The sequence below is a fragment of the Morus notabilis genome, unplaced genomic scaffold, assembly GCF_000414095.1.
Source record: "Morus notabilis unplaced genomic scaffold, ASM41409v2 Scaffold367, whole genome shotgun sequence".
Classification (NCBI taxonomy): Eukaryota; Viridiplantae; Streptophyta; class Magnoliopsida; order Rosales; family Moraceae; genus Morus; species Morus notabilis.
The window spans coordinates 40,451-51,928 of record NW_010365882.1 but is presented as its reverse complement, the minus strand read 5'-3'; the positions used below and the strand labels follow the sequence as shown (position 1 = coordinate 51,928).

At 33.9% G+C, this 11,478-nt stretch overlaps 1 protein-coding gene across 1 annotated transcript; it reads right to left on the bottom strand.

The window, feature by feature from the left end:
* Positions 1 to 924: 924 nt before the first annotated feature.
* LOC21387117 (putative serine/threonine-protein kinase) lies at positions 925 to 3,806 on the bottom strand. The gene is made up of 6 exons (XM_024172666.1): positions 3,659 to 3,806; positions 3,231 to 3,352; positions 2,801 to 3,014; positions 2,259 to 2,493; positions 1,525 to 1,675; positions 925 to 1,278 (listed from the first exon to the last, which is right to left on the bottom strand). The coding sequence occupies exons 1-6, from the start codon at positions 3,804 to 3,806 to the stop codon at positions 925 to 927; spliced, it is 1,224 nt and encodes a 407-aa protein (XP_024028434.1).
* Positions 3,807 to 11,478: the final 7,672 nt, after the last annotated feature.

Genomic DNA, 11,478 nt, shown 5'->3' with positions numbered 1-11,478 from the left:
TCCATATATATCGTGTAGAGTTCGAATCTCCTTACCCTTATTTTTTGTTTTTAAGCTGTTTTTGGTTGAACCTTCCTCTCTCATTATATTCAAGAATCAAATCCACAAGCTCATTATGTTATAATTACATTAACCTTTTTTTTTTTTTTTTAAAAAAATGTTACTAGGGGGCATTTGTTTTGTAGTAATCTAAAACACAAGAATTCAATTTATAGTCGGATGAAGTTATATGGTTCCGAAACTATTCTTAATTTAATTGGCATTAGTTGTTAATTTTGGAGTTGTAGGAAGTTTAGGGATCTTGTCTTAATGTGAGAAAGATCAAAAGTTATCTTGGAATTTATTCTGGCAATTAAGAAGTCTAAAAGTTTGTATTTTTTTTGGGAGTTTGTTAGTTAGTAATACTTTTATTTCTTTTTCATAGTCATTTTGGGGATTTGGAAGTTTAAAAGTTTTTGTTTCTTTATGTTGTATCATAAATAGCATTGTGAGATGTTATTTTTGACATTCTTAGAGACGTCAAATATAACTTTGATGCCTTATGTTTCGAGCCACGCGAACAGCCCTCCGATGATTAATGCCGGCCTCAATTTGTATAAAAACCTAAGAAAACATAAGAACAAGTTTCTACATTTTTTGTTAGGCTACGTACAAGAAAAATAATTGTTGTTGGCCTCAATCTGTAAATAATTAAACATAAGAAAGCAAATTAATTTAAGAGGCTCAACTCCCTCGGATGATATATATGTTTGAATGAATAAATAATTAATGATCTTAAAATTAAGCAAGTTGAAATGCCACATAGCAGCTACCATAAACTAACTGATTATCTATGCTCGATCTATAAAAAACTCTCGCCATAAAAGAAACCACATATGTAATATAACAATATTCCCTCAGTTCCTCATCTGGCCTTGCAAATGATCATGCATGTTCCAGTTTTGTGGTTTTGGGTAATGAGGAGGAATCACTTTGAAGGGGAGAAGGGAATGGCTCGGAAATGGAATCGCGAGAAGGGTGGTTATCGACATCGACGGCCCTTTTACGCCGCCTCCTGTCCAAGAATGCCGGTCTCATGATTGGTGTTCCTACAATGTCCACTTTGTTTGTCAACATGGCCACAATTTGTGACATGGGGGGTCTAAGATCTGGTTGAGGTTGGAGACACAAGAAGGCAACATGTATTGCTTGCACCGCATCCTTCTCCAAAAATCCATCTTCTCTCATTCTTGGATCTATGAGATCAAGAACCTTAGACTTCTCGTAGAGCAGCCACGCCTGCAATAAAAAGTCAATTAACAACGATGAATATAACGAGAATTCTTAATTTAGGATAAAACAAATACTATCATCGTTGTGATCCTCATCAAGTTTCATTATAATGACAGCATTTTGATTCTTATATGACGTGATTATGTGATATTATGTGTCTCGAAATACGCAATATCGATAGGGATACTTAGAAAGGATTTAGGATAATACTTGTAATAACATAATAAAAAGTTGTTCTAATAACTGCCTTACATATTCTGGAAGGTATTGCATCTCTGATGGCAAATTCAGATCTGTGTTTTTCCTGCAACTAATAATTTCAAGCACTAGAACTCCAAAACTATATAAGTCTGCCTTTTCTGACAATTCTCCTCGGATAGCGTATTCAGGTGCTGAATAACCCCTGAAGAAGTAGAGAAGAAAATTATGTGATTCGTAACCTCATAACTCATATACAATGAATTTGTGACAAAAAAAAAAAAATGATGGAAACATACTCTAGTTAAACAAAGTTTATTTTACCATATAGCTTGTTTCATTTAGTCAAGTCTATTCTGTAGTCATGAATTTTTCCAAATTAGAACATATTCAATACCATTATCCATGAATATTGTTATTCAAATTTCGAAAAATAAAGTGTCAGCCAAAATGATAGAAGCAATCATGCAATGTAGCAGTTGATATTAGTATGTTAAATAGTAGTGTCGTGTTTGGCTCACCCTATTTGTTTGAGTCGAATTGTGCCAAACTTAGACCATGAATGCAATTAATTATCTTTGTCATACCATGCGGTGCCCACAAGCCCTAAACATTAGACCGACGTTCTTTCATTCCAGAATCTTATCATACATGTAATGCCAAACAGACCCAATACATTGCTAAACTTTAACTTTAGTTTTTACAATTTTTTTTTTTTTTTTTCACAGAAAATTATATATCCTAATGCAAGAGATATATGTACTTGATGGTGTGAAACATGTGCTTACAAGGTTCCGGCAAATGCTGTGCTAAGATAAGCTTCATCTTCGGGGAAGAACCTAGCAAGGCCAAAATCTCCAATCCTTGGCTGAAATTTGTCATCAAGAAGAATGTTGCTTGCTTTAATATCTCTATGAATGATCCTTAGAGGACAGTCCTCGTGTAAGTACTGCAGCCCTCTAGCAACACCTATAATGATTTGATACCTAGTGCTCCAGTTCATGAAGTTACCACCACTTTTTCCTGTACGTGAGGCATGCATGAAAACTTAAAATTAATCTGAAGTAATTTACCCAAATATATAGTCCTACCGGTAGTGCCAGTTTATGACTGTTGGATATAGCTAAAATTGCATCAGATTGAAAAAATATACAGAACAGACAGTTTCTAATATGAATCTAACGGTTAAAAATAAAGAACTACTAGTAGTTCATTTTTTCTAGTCCTATCAAAAGAGCTCCTAATATAGAGTAATTACAAAATAAAAAGATGATAAAATTAATTAAAGAAGAAAGATTAATTAATTGAAAAAGTAGTAATTAATGAATACCATAAATTATGAGGTCCAAACTCCTGTTAGTCATGTATTCATAGACAAGTAAGCGTTGGGGCCCAGCTGAGCAACATCCGAGAAGGCGAACCAAGTTCTTGTGTTGAATGCTTGTAAACATTCTCACCTCTGCAAGGAATTCGGATTCTCCTTGTTGGGATTTGTTCAGAGACAATTTCTTAACGGCAATCAATCTCCCATCATCTAGTTTTCCCTATGATCAAAAAGAGTACACTACCCACTTGATTACTTTACTTGTTATGCACGGGTACGATACATATTCCGATCGACTAGTGATGTCGAATATCCTTTTCGTACGTGAGATTAAGGTTTTATTAGTGTGTAATGTTGAACACCACTGCACCATAATATTGTTTATATATTCGATGATCAAATTGAAAGAATTAAACAAAAAGGGCAATACGCGTACCTGAAAAACAGGCCCAAATCCACCTCTTCCAAGGAGATTACCGGGATGAAAGTTCTTGGTTGCTTTCTTCAGTGTCTGAAAGTCAAATGAGCTTATTGTTCGGAGGTTCCCACTAAACAGATCTGTACGTGGATGCCACACATGCAAAAAGGAAAAAAAAAAGCTAGAAATCATGCATTATAATTAATAAAGTCATGTATTTAGGTTTTCTAAATATATTTTTCATACACGTCATAATAAGCACTGCTATTAATCTCAACATATAATAAAAAGATAAAAAAAAGAGGGAATTAGATCCCACTATTTTGTTATATGACAGTTTTTATACGCTGTTATATTTACGTGGTAATTACACCACTAATCGTGTTAAATAGCTAGCTATTTTTCATAAGAAAATAACAATATATATATATTTATATAATCACAACCTGGACGCCTTCTACCTCGTTTGACCAACTTCTTGAGGTCTGATGGTTTGATAATTTTCCAAAAGACTAATATAAGAATTAGCATTACTATAAACATGGTTATTCCTCCGAGGAAGAAGAAGAAGACTGCCTGAGATGCAGGGCTCATTATGGATGAGATCACTGCATACAACAAAATGTGGATATATAATAATTTTTCATGAGTATATATAACATAATTGGAACTCGGAACAAGTTAAAGATACATAAAAACTATGAACAGATAAATGATATATTGGGGAAAAAAAATACACTGAAATTCCAAGATATATTCTGCTTGTAATTATTAGAATGGAAAGAGATTGTATATATAACAGAAAACAAAAATAACAAGCTTCACATAAAAACATAACAAAATTATATGTGTGTGTGTGTACTCACCACTTCAGAGAATTCTAGTTAATTCTTGATTTTTAGCAGCCAGTATTCACATGGATACTTCAAATAATCATGTCCGATAATTTCTCACATAAATCAAGATCATAATGATCAGTTGGCTTTTTTTTTATTTCTTGGTTTATACAACACAAGAAAAAGTCCTTCCATCGTGCACCAATCAACATAGAATTAGCCAACAGAATATGCTATCGGCAGGCGAAAGAATAAGTAGTAATTGAGAGATTTACAAGATCAACAAACCATTTTGTTTTGTTTAATATCATTAGTTATTTATTATTATTTGGTGTTGGAAAACATGAAGATTCCGAGAGAGAGAGAGAGAGAGAGAGAAGTAGAGAGGAAGGCCTTGGAAGAGTAAGACATAGGAATAATCGATTTTTCGGAGACGACAATATTTCAAGGGATCGAATATTTGTTATAAATTGGGAACAATAGGGACAAAATGAAACTTCCAAAGGGCTTTGCATAAAAAAAAATACATGTATATATATATATATATATATATAAGGATATACTTCTATTTCCTAGCTACATTCACTCTCTCTTAGAATATAGGATCTTAATCTATTATCTCTAGTAAAAATCTGACATTTAACGACCGTTAATAACCGTCGTTAAAAGATTAGACGACGGTTAAGAGAACTATCGTCTAATCGTGAGTCATTAAATATCTATAGCATATAACAACGGTTTTTATCTATCGTTAAAAATGACATTAGACGACAGTTTGTTTTAGTAATTAACTGTTGTTAAACTTAGTAAAAAATATAGTTGGCACATATTTTAGACGATAGTTTTTTTATAAAACCGTCATCTAATGTTAAGATTTAATGTCGGTTTTATGAAAAAATCGTCGTTATATTTTCTTCCAAAAATAAAAATTCGTGGTTTTCTTTTGTCCCACGGATTAGTCTATTAATCATGTGTGTTATTAGCTTTCTAGCCACAATTTAAAGATCTAATATAACTGCAAAAAAAAAAAAAAATTAAAGTTCTAAATAAAAATGAATTATAAATGTTAAATAATACATCAATAAATGTAGTTTGCGATTAATATTACAACAACATACTAATTAAATGTTCATATAAATTGCAACAACGTATATTTTATCAATTTTTTCTCTTTCCATTATTATCAACACATGTCCATTCAGCATCTAAACAAACTAGGTTTGAATCATCATCATAAAAAATAACAACTTCATCAACGGATGCTAAGTCTCTACTCATTGTTGGAATGTCGTTGCAATCATCATCATCCCCTTTTCCGTCACGAATAGCTCTTGGCTTCATGAGAACAACTAAGGACAACTCCAAATCTTTGGAATCTATTGTATAGAAAACTCGTTTTGCTTGCGTTACCAAAATGAAAGGATCTTTCTTGTAGCCCAATCTTTGAAAGTCAATCACCATAGCTCCATCACTATCAACCTTTACATAATTATTATCAGTCCACTTACACATAAAAAGTGCCACTCACAATCCTCAATAGTCAAGTTCCCACATGTCCTCTACAAAACTATAGTAGGTCATTGTTCCATATACGAGATTCTTCTCTTTTGTGGACGAAATATGCATAGAATCAATACGAAGACTAACATCACTATTTTAGACCAGGTGCTTCTCATCTCTCTCCCGAGTGTAGAAGGTATATTCATTAATTAAGTACGATGTGTATTCCATTAGCATCAATGATGGTCCTCCGGCTAGCTTAAAAAAGTTTTTTGACACACTTTCATTTTCTGACTCGCAAACCTTAGAGTAAATGTGTGTCCGTATCTACTCTCTAAATGTCCGGTTATGTTCTTTCTTGATCAATAACAACTGCAGCATTGTCATCATATCGTATTATCATACCATTGTCGCGTTTGAGTTCTTTACAAGTACGTACAATTACGGCTCTGATCACTTCTGATCTTTCTAGCGGTGTATTTGGTATTGCTTCCTTGATTACAGCAACAACAACATCACCAATCTTAGCATATCGTCGATTACTAGCTCCTATGATTCGAATACACATCAATTTTCTGGCTCCGCTATTATCCGCTACATTCAAATAGGTTTGAGGTTGAATCATATCGTTTTTTATCTGTTTTTTCAATGCAAAGGCAAAGGGCTAAGTAAAAAAATATATATATATTGTTTATCCAAAACAAAAAACTTACGACCACTCATTTCGCCCTCTTTTTGAGTTTGCTGCCTTTATTTATTTATTTTTTGTGGACCTCTATATATCGTTCCACCTGATGAGCATCATGCAGAATGTAGAGACAAGTTTGTTCTCATACTCCACAAGGAACCAAGGAAGGTATACCGGTGGATTTATCTTTTAATTCCATGCTTACCTTCTTTAATAAACCTATTAGTTCTACGTTAGACAAGTACTCTGAACAAAATTTCAGGCTTCTCCAGCCTTTTTAGTAACTCAGATTTCAAGAAAATGTCAAGAAAAATCGACTGGCAAGGGGGCCGCGTTGACTACAAGAATCGACTAATCAAGAGATCGACTTAGTGGCTCTAGCTATTGATTGTTGGCACCCACTTGGGAGTCACTCTGCAACGTGTTAATAATCAACCCACTATTTCACGGTCGACGACACATGGCTCTTTTACACATGCATCGCAGGGCCCACTTTGAGAAGATAATGTGCCCACTGTTTCACGGCCATACACTCTATGAATAGACAAGACCCCCTCTAGAGATGGAGTTGCGAATTTTTCATTACTAAACACTTATTGTACAGAGAACTCTATGATCTTGTACTCATTTTCCTCCCATATAAAACCCCGACTCCGACAGTAAGCATAGCTCTTTCACGAGTAAACCACTTTAATTTGTGGTTTGCATGTTTACTTTTATGTACTTTTGCTCTTTTCAATTATTGTACTTTCATTGCGAGTTCTCGTTAATTAATAAAGACGCTAACGGATTCCAATTAGTATTAAAACTTTGAATTGACCGCTCGTGACCGTTCGAAAAAATTGAACTTGTGTCCGTTGTTTGAGCTCGTTTGCTTGAGAAATTTAGACAACCTGCTCGAACCCAAATTTACCCTTGAACGGGCTTCGAGCAGCTCTTAGCTGCCTGAAGCCCAGTCGGCCAGCTCGAGCCCGCCCGGGCTCCCTGAATTTTTGTTTATATTTTTTAATATTATATATATATAATATAATATTGTTTATTAATTGTATTTGTATATAAATAATTATTAAGTTATTTATTATAAAAATTACATAAAAATTATAATTAAGATTAAAATCAATACACACTATTAACACAAATCAATTCAAAAAATTAGAATTGTTTATTAATTTTTAAATTTGTGATTCATGATTGTCTCGTTGAAAACCTTACAAAAAAAATCCAATTGGGATAAAAACTTAGTAAAGAAAAAAGAGTGCAATCATTTTGTGATGAATTACAAATTTTGCAAAATTACAAAATCTAAATATTACAATTACAATGTCAAAAGCAAATAAATATTTAGAAATTACAATTTAATTTGAAGCTGAAGGATCGTCTTCAAAGTGAAATATTAATATATTAAATTCATCTATCCATTCCTGACTTGCCGGCGAAATTGTATCTTGTAAACGTTGATCGGCACGATCCCAATCCTTAATGCACTCCAAAGCTTCAACAATATCCCTTTGGAATGCGTTTCGGCGTTTCTCAAGTATTCGTCCGGTCGTACTGAAGGCTTGTTCGGATGAAACAGTAGAGACTAGGATTGAAAAAATATCCATTGCCAATCAAGTTAGGACTGACTAAGTTAATGCTCGTGCCCTCCACTATTGAACTAAATCAAACAATTCTCCAATATCGTCGACTACTAAGCTCTCGCTGAAGTACGTCAGAAACTCATTGAAGCCGCCGCCGCCGCCACCACCTCTTGATGAAGATCCATTCCTAGCTTCTGTTTGAGTTTTCTTCTTCTTCTTCAATACGCAAACATTCATAAATGAATGCGGGTTTTCATCTCTTTGTTGCGGTTCTTGTACTCCAGAAGCAGTGTTTCGAAACCTATTCTCATAAACACTATAGAGAGAAAATATGTTTTCCTTTATTTTAGGAAATTGGTCAGAACAATCGATGTCTAAAAATTCACCGAAGTTTTCTAAATCACTTTCTAAACCTTCTAATTTTAATTTAGGATAAAAAATGTACCGAAACGATACAACATTGGCAATTTAGACCAATATTTTTTAAATTTCTTTTCCATAGAAGCGATAAGAACTCCTAAAATTGGGTCCTTCCTAAATTCACTAAATAAAATACTAATTCTTAAAAGTTCACCTAAAGCTAAAGGCGATGTTGGGTAATAAGTTTCATTAAGTTTTAAAGTAACTTCATGAAACCTACTTAAAAATTGATACAAAGTTTCGACAATTTACCAATCATATGCGTCTATATGTCATGTTCCTAATTTTACACTGATATAGTTTGTTATAACATTTTTATAGGGGATGCATTGTTGAAGCATTATAGAAGTTGAGTTCTATCTTGCATGCATATCTAGGGCTAATGCTATAGGAGTTAGATTTAGTGCTTGTAAGAACCTAAACCAATCTTGTTGTCTTGGGTTACTACCTTGAATCCATGCAATACTATCTCTAATTGCTTTTATATGAATAGCCATTGAGTTTAAACCATATTTTACTGTTAAATTAATTACATGGCATGCACAACGTTGGTGAAAAATAGTACATTCACTGAATAAACCTAAACAATTTTCAAAATATTCAATTGCTTTATTATTTGTACTAGCATTATTTAATGTTATAGCCACTACTTTATCCCTTAATCTATATTCATCAATTACATTTAAAGTTATATTATATATTAAATCGGCGCTATGTGATCCTAGAACACATTTAAAACCTAATATTCTCTTATCTAAATCGAAACCTTTAAAGTAATGTCTGGTTACATATAAATAATCTTTTTTGGTAACGACAGACTAAATGTCTGCCGTTAACACAACACAATCGCTAGTAGAGTACAAAAGGTTGGTTAATGCTTCTTTTTATTGTTTAAATAATTTTAACAAATCTTTCCAAAGAGTAGTTTTTAGAAAAAACTGGTCATTAGGATTGTATACAATTTTAATATAACTATGCCAATTAGGATACTTGACAAAACTAAGTGGTTGATCTAATGCAGCTATCATTCACACAACTTATATACGATATAATTGCGGATCGTATTTCCATACAGATCGTATTTCTAATTGATCAGACCACCGGTTGCGCGATCTAATGATAATTGTATTTGGCGGAGTTCGGCTCCGCCGGTTTGGCCACGCTTTTGAAGACACTTTTCGGAGTGTCTTCTCAAGTGTGTTGTGCCATAAATAGTGTCACCTTTTAAATGAGAATGACAATATTTACATTGAGCTATGTGTTTAATGTTACTGTCATTGTCGGCCTCCTCTAGGATGTCAAAGTGCTCCCAAACTGAGGAGGTGTGCTTGCATTTCCTCTTAGATGTTGCAACACTTATAGTAGCACTTGCCTCTCCACGCCCACCATTGCGACCACGACCTCCACTAAATCCACCACAACCGGGATTTGGAATTGGATAATGTTCCTCAGGTACTTATGTTTGTGATTCCTGCGTAGTATAAATATTAGTATGAATTGAACTTTGGGAATCAACGGGATTATCACCATAACCAAAGGAATCCATTATAAAAGTGAAATTAAAATTAATTAATAAAAAAAACACAAAAAATAAATAATGAGCTTTAGAGAGCTTGAAGTTTAAAAGAGCTTTGAGAATTTAAATGAGAGCATTTTGAGAGAGAGCTTTATGATTTTGAGTGAGTTTGTGGAAAAAGTGTGAGAAAGATTTGAGACAAAAGTGAAATAGATTAAGAGAGATTGAGAGAGAATATGAGAAATTTTGTGAAGAAAGTATTTGGGGAAAGGAGGGTATTTATAGGGAAATTTTTGGGTTAAAAAAATCAATTTTTTGAGTGCAAAATTGAGTCCAACGGCTAGTTTTTGAAATTCAGGTCGGGCTGGGCTTTCGGACAACTACTAGAAATATAGCCGTTATTCTCGGACTTTTCGGGTGGCGGGTCGGGTCGGGCGTAACGGTAAAAAAAAGGAGTTGTTGGACGGGCTCTTGGTCGGGCTTTCGGGCGGACTTATTTGCGGGCTTTGGGCCTTGTGGTTCGAACAATCGGCGGGCTTCGTCAAATTCACTTTTTTTGCGCTGTCTGAGCCCGAGCCCGAAATTCCCTGCTGGACGAGCGGACAATGGTGCCTGTCCGCCAAGCCCGAAAAAATTCAGGCTTTAGGCAGGCCTGCCGCCCAAAGTTCCAGCAGTAATTCCAACAATGGTTATAGACCATTAGTTCAAACACGCTTAATCTAATTCACACTTTTATTTGACTGTAAAAAAGCAAGACTACAATGTTAAGCTCCTAGGCCAATTATGTTAACAGTTTACATTGAGGTAAAAACGTCATTCTTTTAATGGGATTACTCTCAAATGTTAATTTTGATATTAAATCCATGTCAAACTTACACCAAACTTAACATATGCTAAATTTTGATATTGGTTTATTGGTTATTGACTTCTTAGCTAATAATTACAACATTATTATGGGAGAAAGAGGGAAATAGGCCAAGACTTGAGATAAATTAAAATTAATAGGCCAATAGTTTACATAAATTAATAAATAGACTAAATTACTGTTTTTGTCCATAACTTGTCTGGTTATGAACCATAACTTGACAAGTTATTATCCGTAATTCACGGTTTTTGTCCATAACTTGTATGGTTATGAACCATAACTTGACAAGTTTGTCCATAACTTATCTGGTTATGAACCATAACTTGACAAGTTATGGCATATTAATTTCTATAACTAAAAATTGGCCTATATACTTTCTTAAGCTTTTCATATTGGCCTATTTTCTACTATTTCCGCATTATTATTTTGTACATTTTCTGTAAAATTAAAAAGTTTTTTTTATCTTAAATTATGATCAAGGACGGAGCCAAAGCAGCTCTAGTGAGGGCTTAAACCCCCACTCAAAAAAAATTGTTTGTTCTACATTTTTTTTTTAGTTTAATGTGATTTTAATCAAAATTTAGTAATCAGAAACTAGGGTTGACAATCTGAGTAGCGACACGATAATACGGCTCGAAACCTGCACGGAGTTAGCGTGTTTGAGTTTATCATAAATGGGTTTGAGTCAAAATCAGGTGAAACCCATACAACATGATTAAATACCGTGTCGTTTTTAAGTCGACTCGTCAACCCGCAATTGACCTGCTGTAACCTGTTTATTAAACGCATTATATTTGGGTAACACGAATACACAACACAATTATCCGTTTACCTATGTTTGCTGGTCAGTTTGAGAAACGG